Source organism: Leiobunum rupestre, chromosome 1 (assembly GCF_980474605.1).
Source record: "Leiobunum rupestre chromosome 1, qqLeiRupe1.1.hap1, whole genome shotgun sequence".
Lineage (NCBI taxonomy): Eukaryota > Metazoa > Arthropoda > Arachnida > Opiliones > Sclerosomatidae > Leiobunum > Leiobunum rupestre.
The window spans coordinates 19,679,183-19,694,150 of record NC_143384.1 but is presented as its reverse complement, the minus strand read 5'-3'; the positions used below and the strand labels follow the sequence as shown (position 1 = coordinate 19,694,150).

The following is a 14,968-nucleotide window of genomic DNA, read 5'->3' as shown; positions in this document are numbered from 1 at the left end:
GTTGGCAAATTGCTTTTTGAGTGTTACATCAGAATATTTCATATTCTAATCCGGTTATGTAAATAAATTTGAAACTTAATTTATGAATAATAATAGTAATCATAATTTAGTAATATAATAATTAAGTAATTTGTTAGTTTGGTTAATAATTTGTTAGTTTGGTTAATAATTTGTTAGTTTGGTTAATAATTTGTTAGTTTGGTTAATAATTTGTTAGTTTGGTTAATAATTTGTTAGTTTGGTTAATAATTTGTTAGTTTGGTTAATAAGTTGATAGTTTGGTTAATAAGTTGATAGTTTGGTTAATAAGTTGATAGTTTGGTTAATAAGTTGATAGTTTGGTTAATAAGTTGATAGTTTGGTTAATAAGTTGATAGTTTGGTTAATAAGTTGATAGTTTGGTTAATAAGTTGATAGTTTGGTTAATAAGTTGATAGTTTGGTTAATAAGTTGATAGTTTGGTTAATAAGTTGATAGTTTGGTTAATAAGTTGATAGTTTGGTTAATTAGTTGATAGTTTGGTTAATTAGTTGATAGTTTGGTTAATTAGTTGATAGTTTGGTTAATTAGTTGATAGTTTGGTTAATAAGTTGATAGTTTGGTTAATAAGTTGATAGTTTGGTTAATAAGTTGATAGTTTGGTTAATTAGTTGATAGTTTGGTTAATTAGTTGATAGTTTGGTTTATTAGTTGATAGTTTGGTTAATTAGTTGATAGTTTGGTTAATTAGTTGATAGTTTTGTTAATTAGTTGATAGTTTGGTTAATTAGTTGATAGTTTGGTTTATTAGTTGATAGTTTGGTTAATAATTTATTAGTAAAAATGTTTAATTTTGAAAACCTAATTTTTAGCACTCTCGTGTTGATTACTAATTCGATAAAATTTTAAATACGCAATTTTCCGAAATTTAATTACTGTTACAAATAAGTTTTAAAGTCCCTACAATGAATCACGTGTTAAATACGAATTACTTTGTTGATTTATTCGATATTATTTTCAATGACCTAAGTAAGATTAAACGACAGAAAATTAACATAAACCAAATATCGCAATTTTCATATTACCAACGACGTCCCGCATATTTCTACAATTTAACATTTTATTTTAAACCCATTAATACCAAAAAACTTCACTTAATGGGTAATATAGTTTTTTGGGGCACTTACTTTCCCATGGGCATTTAAAATGGGTTTGATTTATTCCCGAATTTTTTTTACCACTAAGACCCTCTTTTCAACAACAAAGAGCTTTTACCGACACGAAAAAGCCCTTTTTGAAGATCGCTCTTGCGGTTTTATGCCTTCAGGGCCCCCCTCGGCTTTATATATGAGAAGAAAAAAGATTTTCGTTTTTGCGTAGGTAATAAATAAGCACCTGAAGCCTTGGCTAGCTCGCGTCTGGTTTGGTTTCCCCAACAAGACCTCGCCGTAATATAATGTACCTGCTTCTATTCTCAAACTGGACGAACAGGTATATTTGGCAGCTAAGTTTTATAACGTTGCTTATTTCAATCACCTGTTTTAAGTGTCTTTCGCGTTTTCTAGATTTTTTATTATGTGGTATTGGGAAATCCTTGTACGATTTGGACGTGACGTCATTGTTGTTTTATTAAGTGACTTGAATACGTGTGGGCGTTTAATTGCGCTCGATTGTTATTCTACGAATGTTTAATTTTAAAATATTTCTTTATAAACTATTTTCGCAAACCGGTAAATGTAAAATTAAGCATTTATAAAGAGAATTATATTTTTCTTTAAATTTAATTTTTTGATAATAAATAAACCTAAAATAAATTAGTTAATGTTTTTAAATTGAATTATTAGCAGGGCCTCCAAAGTCCTATAATTCCATTAAATTCCTATATTTGTCAAAATGTCCGATAACATCCTATATTTTTAACAGAATCCGCAAAAAGTCCTATAGAATCTTATTTTGAAATCCCGCCACTCACAAGGAGACTACCCGAGGTGGTTATCACCGATTTTGTTGAAACTCGGGGGGTTAGGTAGACCTTATGGTAGTATAAATATTCCCAAAGGAAAAAGTTGCAATGGGCTTTTGTTTTCCTATAGCAACCCAAAATGTTTTGACCTCTCCATCTAAAAAAGCATGGGATTTTCCCGGTTACCCAAATTCTGTTAAAATTTAACGAAAATTTATCAATTTTACCTAAAATAGGTCAATTTTTTAAAAAAAAATTGTAATTAAAAAAACCAAGAAAATCCCATGCTTTTATAAATGGAGATTTTTTTGTTTTGAGAGGTCAAAAACATTTTCGGTTGCCACGAGAAAACTAAAAGCCCATTGCAACTTTTCCCTTTTGCAAGTTTCATACTACCATAAGGTCTACCTAACCCCCGAGTTTCAACAAAATCGGTGATAACCGCCTCGGGTACTCTCCTTGTCAGTGAAATTGCTAGGTTTAGCTTTAGGATAAATTCCAAGTCATTCTAGTCTATACTTTTGTTATTGTTAACATGGTTAGCTAATAATATATTTTTGTGATAAATAGTTTCTATTTTTTAAGTGAAAATCAAAGATTTATATCACTAAATATAGATTTTGTTTTTAAATGCATAAAGTTAGTAAATAAAATAGCATATATAGTCCTATAAAATCCTATAATTTTGTAAAAATAGTCCTATAAAGTCCTATATCTGTGGATTCCTAATACTCATATTTAAAATATGTAAATCTTGAATTCTATCCTAGTAGAAATAATATATTTAAACTCTTAATTATTAATTTTTACTTAAAATATATCTGGATTCCTAATGCTCTTATTAAAAATACGTAAATCTTGTATTCTATCCTAGTAGAAATAATATATTTAAACTCTTAATTATTAATTTTTACTTAAAATATATCTGGATTCCTAATACTCATATTTAAAATATGTAAATCTTGAATTCTATCCTAGTAGAAATAATATATTTAAACTCTTAATTATTAATTTTTACTTAAAATATATCTGGATTCCTAATGCTCTTATTAAAAATACGTAAATCTTGTATTCTATCCTAGTAGAAATAATATATTTAAATACTTAATTATCAATTTTTATAGTTTCTTTTTTAAATGACTTCAATTAGAAAGTTAGTATAAAATTAAAGTCAACGCTTTTATTTTTAATCTGTAAATCCACTTTAGTCATCGAAATTGATGAAGTCAACATTTTTATTAAATTTGCTCGCTCTTCCAAACTTTCTCTGAACCCTCAGTTAGTTTGACCTCCGCGTGGGGCTGACAATCACTTCCGCGCATTACTCCGGAGTAGAGCGGGGAAAGCCAACCACCCCAGGGGTATCTTCCACTTCCTCTCGTGCCCGAGGGGGGCGGGGCTTCGGCGTTACTACGGGCTCTATATTGATATTTCCATTAGATAATTTTTAGAAATCAACTTTATTCTTTCCCGCTCCGAGATATTTATTTCGCTTAAAGGGAAAGTTACCGAGCGTGAACTGAAAATGCCCCTACCGCGCACTCCCCCTCCATGAGTCACGTGATATAGTCGCTTTTAGCGGGATCGTGGCGCGCGCTCTAGCGTGACCAACTCCGTAATCTTTCCGCGTCGAAGAATTCCGTGGATATCTCGTATTATATTTTCCGGAGTCATCTTTTGATCTCGGGGTGGTCTGCGTGATGCGGAAAGTATCGAACGATCGAATTAAGTTCTCCATTCCGAAAGTCCTAAGCTGATCGATTTGTCAATTTAAAATGTATCAATCTCGCTTAGGTCGCAACTTTCTGCTCAAAACCTAAGTTTCTTCTCGTGACAAAAAATGCAGTGGCCAAGTTAGTAGATTGTGGACCCAAGGGTCGAAATAACGTACATGCTTTCGTGAAAATAGATTTTTCTATAAAATGTCAAACTATCTTGAAAAATCTTCGTATAAAAAAAGGGATCAAAATCTATAAATAAGGTTTTAAAAAATATTATATTGTATAATATATATATAAATATTTATTTTAATAATTATATTAGAAGTTCCAATAAGGTTATAAAACACAAAATATTATATTGTATAATATATATAAATATTTATTTTAATTATTATATTAGAAGTTCATTTATGAAATATCAAAAGGCACTTACAATATTTGTAATTTAAGGAATTAAAATCATATTCTAAAATCTTGCAATCCAATACACAAGGAAAAGGTTAGGAAGCCAAGGTTTTGGTGATCTTTTGACCCAAACGGCAAACATTCCTCGAAATAACTATAACGCTTGCTCGCACACAATTTTGAAAATCGAGATAGAAATCTAGAAATTATGATATAAATAAATATAATTACGAACATTTGAAATCCCAATCAAAATTATATTCCGAACACCACGCAATTCCAGCTGACAAAATAAAGAAACATCTGAACCTTCACTTTTGACCCTTTAGAATCATTTCATATTCCCCAAATTTGATTCCATCTTAGGAAACAATTTATACCAAAATTTAAAGAAAAAATCCACTTCCCTTTTATTAATACTTGAGAGATTTTCATCTAATGTCCGATAAGATCTAACTCGCGTTAGGCTACATCCATTAACCGAAGAAGAATGGAATGGGCGGTAACCCAGACTCCCCAAAAGGTCCGTTATTCATACCCCATTATTATCCCCTCTTTGTCCAATTTTCATCTCAGTCTGCCCCTTCCCGTTATCACACGCGATTGTATATAGAAGTATCCAACTTTTGTCATTATTCTGTCCTAATACAGGAAGAAAATGCTGTTTTTTTTATTAGTATTGGCCAAGTGATTTTCTCTTGGGATGTATGTATAAATTGGCATGGGAAAATTATCAAATAGAAATTGGACTTAATATGACAGCTTTCCGTGCTATATAAGAATTGTTATTTATTCGGGGTTATTGCCCTCTAATATTGAATGTCCACTTTTATACGTAATGGTTTCTTTTTAATATTTGTGACACACATCCTTTATTGAATTTAAAAAATTGCTGGTTTTTTGCATATTCGTAAAAGCATTATACAGACAAAATTAAATATGACGTTAAAACTTGAGTCTACAAATTTGAATAATAAAGTTATTTGTAAAACGTCTGGATGTATCTATTATAATTTATAAATAAAAACAGCATGGTGTTAATCTTTTTTTATGGTTCTCCTTGGGCCCCCTGGAAGGTTTTTGTTCCTATCTTTGGGGGTTGAATTATTTCTTTCTCCCTCTCAGGGAAAGTTATTTTCGATGCGCGCTAGTCCGGATTATCAAAATCAAGTGTTTTCTCCCCCACTGAGAAGACAATGTTGGGTTTATATTTCCACTAATTCTGTTCTCTTTTTGTCATAGGGATCAGTGGAGGCTGACAGTGAGTCTGCTTTCCAACTCGCTGCTCTAGTACTTCAAGCTACCCATGGAGATTACACTGAGTAAGTTTCTTACATTCCTTTTACATTTTTTTATGGATAATTCGATATTTTGTTTTATATAATAACAGGGTGACCACACCACCTATATTTTATTATTTTTCCTGTATTTTCAATTTGTTCCTATAATTACACTATTTTCCTGTATTTGTGGAATTTTTTATGCCTTATTTTTGACAATTATTTTTTTTGATATCAAAATCTACAAAGTTAGAAAGAATCCGGACAAATTTATTTCAGTTATTGCTAGAGAATTTTCTACGTATTATAACTTCTTCAGCCAATTATTTATAGAAATTATCTTTAAAACCATGGTTTTTAACTATTTAAAACCTATATTTTCCTGCAATTTTAAGTTTTACCCCGTATTATTTTACCAATAAGACTTTTCAACTTTTCTGTGGCCACCCTGTATTAATTTTCCTATAAGACTTGTGGTCACTCTGTTAGAAAAGCTAGTTCATATATCGTTGGAAAGTGCCAAAGAGTAGACTTCTACGCCCCCCTTAGACGCTTATCAGTCATTACTTATTAGTTTTCTAAAAATAAGTCCTTGGTAGTAACATTTATCATCTTAAAGTGTCTCCATCGGGTGCATCATTCAGTCCCTGGGTAGCTGTCATATCTAATTAGGAGAATTAGGAAGAAGGGAAACTGAGGGGCCTTACGTTCTTTTTATCAATGACTAATCTCAACTCCCTCAATTTGTGTCTGCCGTCCGCAGTGACTCCACTGCCAAAAATTTGCTGAAGAAGTTGCCTGTTTTGCCTACGAGTGTCTTTAAAGAACATCCGTCCCTTACAATATGGTTAGTCTCATTTTTGTCAGACCTCACAGTTTCAAAATTAGAGCAACTACATAGAATTAACTAATTTCGTATTTCCACATAGTGAAGAAAGAGTCGTTGCTTATTACAAGAAATTTATCGGACAGTTGAGAGGCTCTGCCATTGTTAAGTACGTACTCCTTTTGGATAGTGTATTATTTTGGTAGGAATCTAATCCATTTCGCCCTATTTTTTCAGGTATATGAGTTTGGTTGAAAGTCTACCTACGTATGGTATTCATTATTATCAAGTTAAAGATAAAGGTGGAATTCCGTGGTGGCTTGGTTTAAGTCATCGTGGTTTGAGTCAGTACGATTATTCAGATAGGAAAACGCCACGAAAAGTAAGTTCATTTGATTAGATTTTAAAGATGAACTTCTTTTTAATGTTTTGATTATTTTTTACTTATAGGTGTTCTTATGGAAACAACTTGAAAATCTGTACTTTAGGGATCGTAAATTTTCTATTGAGGTGCATGATGCAAAACGGTAAGTTTCAAAAATGGTTTTGTGAATATTTGAAGCTTGTTCTTGTTTGATTGTTATGGTTAATTAATTTCAATATCATATTATATAATTCTGATCATTTTCCCCTTTCTGATTACAATTAGAGGTATTATTTGGTATGGTAGTTAACTCTCCAATCATACTTGTAGGTTTTTTAGGTATTTACTCTTTTTTACTTTTTGTCGCTGTAGGCAGTAACTTATAGTTTGATACTAGATGGTTGGCTGACTTAAAAAAAATCTGTCAAATTATTTAAAAACTTCTTATTTATTTTGTTAATTGTAATACATAAATCTACCGAGATAAACCAAAATTGTTATTTAAAATTCCTTAAAACTGTTTTCACCAAAGCCTTTGTTAAAAATTCCTTAAAAATTGTTTTCACCAAAGCCTTCGTCTCCTGACTGAATGTTTACTTGTACATTTATTTGTTCTGTTCATGCACCGTTTCTCATTTTGAATTTTTGCACCTAATTTGTCATGTACGCAATTTGTGACCTTTGCACAATAAATTTCATGTTGCAAAACTCGTTGAAATTGAAACTGCAAAATTGAACTTGAACGAGAATAACAGAGCCAGGAGACGATAGTTGGAATAATCGTGAAACCTTTCTTTGATAAACCTTTTATAAAATGAAAGTAAAATGGGTTTTTCCAGGGTTGTTCATACCCTAAGCAGTTTCAATCTTTACGAGGATGCAATAGAGGAGCCCCCTTCTGACTTAGATGAATTATCGGACGCGATTTGTGACCCCACAACTCAGTAAGAGTTCATTTTCTTTTCTAAGGCTTAAATGGAATTGGGAACCCATTTTTTTATGTAATTGTACTCAATTTAATTTAAAATATCCTTTTACAGAGTTTCTGTGAGTAGACGAACATTTGGGCCTGGAAATGTTACAGTCTTAGTCTGGTTAGCGCAATCCCCAAGTCTGACAAAATGTATTTGGTCTATGGCCATTGCTCAACATCAATTTTATCTTGACAGGAAACATAATAAGGTACTTTTACTTGTCTCTTAAAGCTCTCATCTTAGAAGCCAAGCCTTATTAAATTAAGATTTTTCATTGTTTTTCAGTCTCAGGTTCTAGTTCCTCGAAATTTGGGCCAAATTGCCGCTGAATTATCAGCGAGTACCCATTCTTTAAGTTCTTCGTCAAGTTCTACGCCTCGACTAAGCCGTAGTGCTTCGGCACACAGTCTACCAGCTCTCAAAATTGAAGGTGAAGGGATCAGCGAAGAAGGCCGCCAAGCCAGGGCAGCCATGTTGGCAGCTCTCAAGGCGAAAAGAGACGCGCTCGAAGAAGCGTTGTTAAAGAAAACTGCTGATTTGAAGGCGTTATGTCTCAGAGAAGGGGTATGTACTTAAAATAGTTTTTAATAATGTAGACTCTTTTGTGTGATGGATCTGGACTTTAATGACATTTTTATTATTTTTATTGGCTTTCTGCAGGAGTTAACGGGAGAACTACCTCCGGAAACTCCGTTGTCCGTGGGCGAGCCACCTCCGCAAGTTAGACGGAGAGTTGGCACGTCTTTTATGCTAAATGATAAGCTAATCTTGGGCGGACAAACGAAAGAGGAAGAAATGATGACGAAATTGGAGTTGAATATTGATATCCAGAGTAAAATTGCCTCTGCCGCTTGGAAATTAGCCAATGATGTGTCGGCTAAGAAGTCTGTTAGGCGTCAGAGGAAAATCACCTATCAGCAAGCTCAAGTCAAAGTAAGCTTGGTTTTTGTTTAATTTTAATTGATTTGTTCATTACTTAATTTAATTTTATTCTTGTAGCTAAAAGAATTGGAGAAAGAACTCTGTACAAAGAAAAAGCATTTAGAAATGAAAAAAAGACAAGCTATGAGGCAAGCTTCGGATGATGGTAAGTGTTTTATGTTAGTTTGTTTTGCAACAAAATATGGCATTAACCTTTCTAAAAAAAACGCGCAAATATTTATTTTCTACTATTTTATTGTAAAATCTCGTAAATAGTTGGTTTAATTAGAAGTTTCATTTAAACCAAGGAATACCTCTGCGTGTGGTGCCATACCAGAGTGATTGAGAAAAATCATATCACCTTAGGCTGGAATCAATTAATAAATTGAGTGTCCGAGGCCTGATTATTCGTGGCCTCGGTAGTCCAATGGTTGTGGCGTTGGGATGGTAACCCAAATTTCGTAGGTTTGATTCCTGCCCGAGGTGATATGATTTTTCTCAATCACTCTGGTATGGCACCACACGCAGAGGTATTCCTTGGTTTAAATGAAACTTCTAATTAAAATTCCGGCGTAATAACAAAAATAAATTCTCATAGTTGGTTTAAATTTACTTTAAATATAATTCCAATGTGGTGTTTAACCCAATTATTGGGTGTAATTTTTGAAGTAGTGCCATCTATCGATGTAACTAAGGAAATTCTTACTGCCTATGCTGAGGATAGGAATGCCATGGACTAATTAATTAGTCCATGGGAACACACAATACAAGGGGTAATTTCTCCTTTTGAGCCCTAATTTCAAAATTAATGGGACCCATACAATCTAAGGGGGAAGCCTCATTTTTGGACTCTCCACCCAATTTTATCTCAGTTTTTGTATTCTAAACCCAAATTTATCTCCGTTTTTGGACCCTCCACCCTAATTTATCTCCGTTAATGACTCTCTGGGAATTATAGTTTAACAGGGGCCCGTTTTTACTCTTGGAGGCCCTGCCTTCTAGTGTTGTGTGGCACCATCGTCAGCCTATATAGCGTAACAATCTCCCTCAACAAAAATGCAATTTATTTTGCTCCTCGAGAGTGTTGAAACTAATATATTTTAAATGTTTCGCAGAACCCAGTGAAGATAATCTAAGTCATTCAACAGATGGAAGTGGTAGGTTTAATCATCTTTTTGTCCCGCCTTGCTGATCATTAGGAATGGTAATTAATTTTTCATTTAATTCTACCACAAGCCTGTAATGAAAAATGTTACACGGACTCCATAACAACTCTTCAAGCCGGTCTTGAAGACACCCACAATCACATCAACCATGTCCTGACTGTCTCAGTTGGTCAGGTAATTATTGCTTCTGTACCTTGCATGGTTCGTTTCATAGATTTAGTGGTGTAGAGGTATTAGAGATCGGCTTGTGATAGTGGAAAGTATTTTCCCGCGATTATAAACATTGTTCCGCATCGTTAGACCCACACAAGGTCGTTCTGGTGGTTTTACCATAGAGAATTGTTTTACAAAATTTTGTAATCTAGAGAAGTGGAATTATTATAGACGTTGATTTGCCAAAGCTTCTTTTGTTTGTGTGGATTTTTAGTTTAGTCATTTTATCACCTGAGTAAGAGCTGTAAAATTCGGGCCATGTATCGCTTATTTTGTTTTGTAAGTCTTTTTGTGGATTAATTTTTTATGAATATTTTTTTATTTAAACTTATTTTAAAATTTATTTTATGCATGTTATATTAATTTATGTAGATTTTATTAGTAATAACGCACAAATCAAGGTTTAGTTCTTAAAATAATTGCATGTAAAGTGGGTTTTTCATAATACGTTTGAAGCTTGAAGTGGCATTTAACATTATCAACTCTTTTCGAAGGATAATGCGCTTTTATTGTAAGAAACGAGACTGGTTTTATGCTTAGTTAAGCCTTGGATTGTATAGGAATATATTTATTTGCCTGATTAAATTTTAAATAGTAGAAAATAAAGAATATATTATTAAATTACCTCTTTTTATTGTTTAAGGTGTTCCACCAAACATAATGTAAAATTTTATCGTCTTTAATTGAACAGCAACGGTCTTCCAACTGTCCATCACCCGTGCCCAGTTCCAATTCATCATCCATCCATAATGAAACCCGTCTTTTGAGTCGTTCGGGCTCCATCTCCGCCCCTGCAAGTCCTACCAAGTATAGGCATAATTCTCAAGCCACAACAGTCAGCTCTACAGATACACCACCAGCTTCTCCAGTTATCCGTTCGGGACCAGGACGTAAATCTGATCGAAGTCTAGATGGCCAAGGATATAAACCTAATGGACTGTACCAAACGCGCCAAAGTTATCGAAATCAACATTACCCCACATTGCCTTTAAATGGAAGTAGTGCTACGAGTCGGACTTATTCAACGAGTTCAGAGTATGATAATGTCAGTGTAGACAATAACATTTTGAAGTCACCTTATCAGAATCGGTGAGTTTCTTACCAATATTATTTTGAAATTTCGTGCTTGCCATAGTTTTTATTGGCTTGTCTGGTTTTTTAATTGAGTTTTGGTGAACCAAGTGCAGTTTGTGCAGTATTCCACTAATATCTACATTATGTATTCTTACGTATGTGGTTTTTGTTGCTATTGATCTAGGCATTCACCTTCTCTACAGCCTTCCTTTGATGAAATTTTTTAAATTGGTGATTAGGAATATTTTGTTTGATTTTTACTGTGGATCAAAATTCCAAAACTTTAGTTTATCTTTAAAAAAAAAAATATTAATTCTCAGCATCTAGCTAGTATTGCAGAATTTGAAATTCAAAGGGGGGAAAACTCATAGAATAAAATAGGTTATATTAGATCAAATAATTGAGTTTCATAATGTTAAATGTAGTATACATCACAAAACATTTTCTAATATCGTTACATTCCTTATGATCTGTTGATTTTAACTTTATCCTTCCTGTAAATGGTTTTATGTAAAGCATGTCTTTGTTGATATTCAAGCAATATTTGGGTTTTTGCCTTTTTTTACTGACATCCTGGTTTACTTGTAACTTGATTCAATGCTGCTTACCCAGACCATAGATGGTGCTTTCCAGTTGCTTCCTTCTTCCTCTCAAAGTTGCCAAGTCTTACACGTACAACCCTTAATGTTTTCCCTCAGATTTGAAGCTTCATTACGAACGGAAGGTTCAAACCTCTACAGCGTCCCGACTCAACGCACCAGTCAGGCTCTGGACTCTAAAGACGACATCGTCCTTGGTTTACCCACTCCGCAAAATGAACCCGAAAACTTTGGTCTCATGTCCAGGCACAATAGCCTTGACAGCATGAAACGCCACTCTTATCAACGCCAAAATTCGCAAACAGCGGGGCCCCAGAGCCCCTCTCGCCCTCCACAGTCCCCGTCACCTCATCACCATGTCCCTCATATCCAGTCCAATACCCTTCCTTCATCAGTGTCGTACGATGACCGTCTCAGTTCCTTCCCAAAGTCTCGTCCCCAACACGAAGAACAATTCGGTGCTTCTAGACTAAGGCATCAGCAAAGTTTTAACTCCCAATACAAGCATGGCTTAGAAACTGTCAATCCGGTTTTTCATAACCAGTTTAATTCGCTACATAGACAAGTTCAGAGGGTGCGTAGCGGGTCAGATTCTCGCAGTTTGGACCATTTAGACTGTGACGATCGAGACTATCCTGTTTTTGAGGATCTTAACCGTGGAAACGGTTTAACTAACGGATCTACAGTGACTTATTTACCACCGCCACATGCTGGTAAGCCAAGGCTTAAGCATAGTAAATCGGGTGATGTTAGCGGGAGGATTTTGCATGGGGCAAATTCCCTTCCTAGGCCTAGTACTCTAAACCTTCATAATCACGAGGAACTACAGCGAAGTGATAATTTGCAAAGACACGGGAGTGTTTCTGGGCTCAGTAACGGTAGCAAACCAATTTCAGTTGTGCACCCGCAAAAGTGGATGGAAACCTCATTAGACGAGGTTGGATCTCCCAAAAGCAGGTCCAAAAATTGGACAGAAACATCACTTGACTCTCCCCTTCCTGTTCGTCGTTCGAAAAATAAAGATATGATGGGAAGTACCAACACATTAGCCTCCATGACAGCCAATTTGGATAATTTGATTGCTGGAACTGGTCATTCTGTGACGCCAACAGCTCATGTGACGTCGCATCCAGCTTCCAATGCCATACAGTCTTCTTCCATTCCCGAAGAGTCAAAGGAAACTACTCCCACTTCTGCCTGTTCTTCAACGAATGGTAGAACATCTGTTGTGCCAGATTTCAACTACCAACCGGGTGTTCCCTCAGTCGACGTAGTCGCCGTTGGTCAGTTTCAACCTTATTGGGAAGAGACCAAGCCCTACGAATTGTCAGATTTTTACAAGTACAGCACAAAACATCGTAATTCTTCTTCCACCTCTTCTTCCCCGGCCAAAAGTACTTGTCATAACCCCAAAATGGATTCGCTATTGCAAGATGTTTCCAATTCGCCTGGTAAAGAGGTATTGTCCCAGAACGCCACTAGAACGCAAAGGGAGTTGTACTATGGAAATCAGGGTTCTCCTGGTGTTTTCGAAAATGGACCTACTTCTCCAATTAACAAGAATCTCTTGAGTCCTAACAGAGTTTTACTAAGAGCTAACAGTCCAGCGTAAGTTTTGATTTGTTTAAAGGGTTAGTGATTGAAATATTTTCAAAGAGTGCGGCATTATATTGAACCTTATTTCACGCTACGATCTTTGTCTTGTATAAATACATGTTAATAATTGGTTTAAATCTTAGTTACCACTACGCAAATATTTGGAAATACACCCACTAACCCTTGGGAAAAGGAAATTTTTGATGTTTTAGAATATTTATAACAGAATTTAAATTATATTTCAGTCTGGCTCAAACCAAATCGCCAAATGTTACGAGCCCTGATGGCAGTTTCAATTTTGATCCATCTCGAATGTCAGTTGTGGATGACTTTCACGAGGAAATGATCGCGTGGTACGAAGACCAAGAAAATGTCAAACGGGCTACCTTAGTCTAAAATCACAATAAAAAATTTTTTAAACGAAATCAAAATGTTATCTATTTAAAACAAAAGTAAAAGAGGCATTTAAAACCCAAATGAATTTTCAAAGTTTTTAAATTCTTAAATTTTTGAAAAAAATAAACTAGCAAATAATTTTTTAGACAAAGTTTTTCGTGATATTTTGGAGTGTGTAAATAGCATTGAATTTTTGGAGAGAAGGTAGAAGTAATTTATTTTTTAGTGATGAAAAAGATTTATGTCTAACTTGTAAATAATAAAATATTTTAGCCGATGCATTTCATCCTACTTCGCATTGTTTTTTATTTATTCCATTCCATTTATGGTAAATGTTTTAGCAAATGAAATTCCAAAACATTATTTTCAGTGTTTTGGTAAGTTATTTGGGTGTTATATTGCAAATCGTTAATGATATCTTATTAGGCAGCTCTTAGTGTTACAGAAGTATGTATCAAATATAAAAGTCCTATAAAATCCTATATTTTATAACCTATCCTATATTCTCATGTAATTCCGTGAAATATTAATTGGGACCTTAACTTATTGAGGTTAATGGTAATAGTTAGTGTAGGAAGGCACTCCAGTCATGGAATCTTCCATTCTAAATGTTCTAATTATAACTGATCATTGACATGATGGTAATTCCGTGAAATATTTACTTATTTATTTATTTAGGACCTAACTTTTAGAGGTTAAGAGGTTAATGGTAATAGAGAGTGTAGGGAGCTGTTGGCTCGCATGGTAACACCCTTCTACAAATTGTTACCCGGCCACCTGTTTAAACGCATTAAAAGTCGCTTGATGACTTGGGCCTAAGGTGGTGCCAAGGGTATTGGCCCAGCTGATTATTCTTATTTTTATTTCAACCTATCTTGGTGACTCAGTTGCCTGTGCTCGTTTTGTTCTCAAATAATTGTTATGTTCGTATACATTTTTTTTAATTTAGTTCCATAATTTTTACAGTTTTTGTAAGCTGAAGTTTGCCTTATAATAATCTAGGGTTAAGTTAAAAGGAACCACCTATGGACTGCATTGTAAAGGATGAAAAATTGGCGAATAAGTAGATAAGTCCATAATGAAAAGGGATAATAAAGCTAAACCCTAAATAAATTTGAAGAAATTTAAAAACTTACTAATAGCTCGTACCGATAGGTCTTCGAGCAAACAAAAAACGCGAAACTCGGACCAAATAGATCTTAGAGTGAATAATGGAAGCCAGATTTCCCGCACGGTACTGACGTGTTCCAAATAGAACGAAACCGGTCTACCGTTGGATTTTCTGGCTATTTTATTTAATTTAATTATTCACTCGAAGATCTATTTGGTCAGAGTTTCGCGTTTTTTGTTTGCTCGAAGACCTATTGGTACGAGCTATTAGTAAGTTTTTAAATTTCTTCAAATTTATTTAGTGTTTAGCTTAATTATCCCTTTTCATTATGGACTTATCTACTTATTCGCCAATTTTATCATCCTTTATAATAATCTATA

The 14,968-nt window shown here is 34.1% G+C and overlaps 1 protein-coding gene across 6 annotated transcripts in view; it reads left to right on the top strand.

The window, feature by feature from the left end:
- LOC149961275 (uncharacterized) overlaps positions 1-13,741 on the top strand; it is a 90,567-nt gene extending 76,826 nt beyond the window's left edge. For 5 of the 6 annotated variants that reach the window (XM_090176457.1, XM_090176435.1, XM_090176431.1 and 2 more), the window contains exons 5-19: positions 5,311-5,390; positions 6,112-6,195; positions 6,278-6,343; positions 6,412-6,556; positions 6,625-6,701; positions 7,378-7,482; positions 7,579-7,720; positions 7,798-8,076; positions 8,173-8,445; positions 8,512-8,599; positions 9,549-9,590; positions 9,670-9,773; positions 10,504-10,901; positions 11,585-13,093; positions 13,327-13,741. In XM_090176457.1, the coding sequence (XP_090032583.1) occupies positions 5,311-5,390; positions 6,112-6,195; positions 6,278-6,343; positions 6,412-6,556; positions 6,625-6,701; positions 7,378-7,482; positions 7,579-7,720; positions 7,798-8,076; positions 8,173-8,445; positions 8,512-8,599; positions 9,549-9,590; positions 9,670-9,773; positions 10,504-10,901; positions 11,585-13,093; positions 13,327-13,477 (3,543 nt within the window). In that variant the 3' untranslated portion in view covers positions 13,478-13,741. The remainder of the gene's footprint in view (positions 1-5,310; positions 5,391-6,111; positions 6,196-6,277; positions 6,344-6,411; positions 6,557-6,624; positions 6,702-7,377; positions 7,483-7,578; positions 7,721-7,797; positions 8,077-8,172; positions 8,446-8,511; positions 8,600-9,548; positions 9,591-9,669; positions 9,774-10,503; positions 10,902-11,584; positions 13,094-13,326) is intronic. The other variant, XM_090176448.1, reaches the window with a different exon arrangement.
- Positions 13,742-14,968: the final 1,227 nt, after the last annotated feature.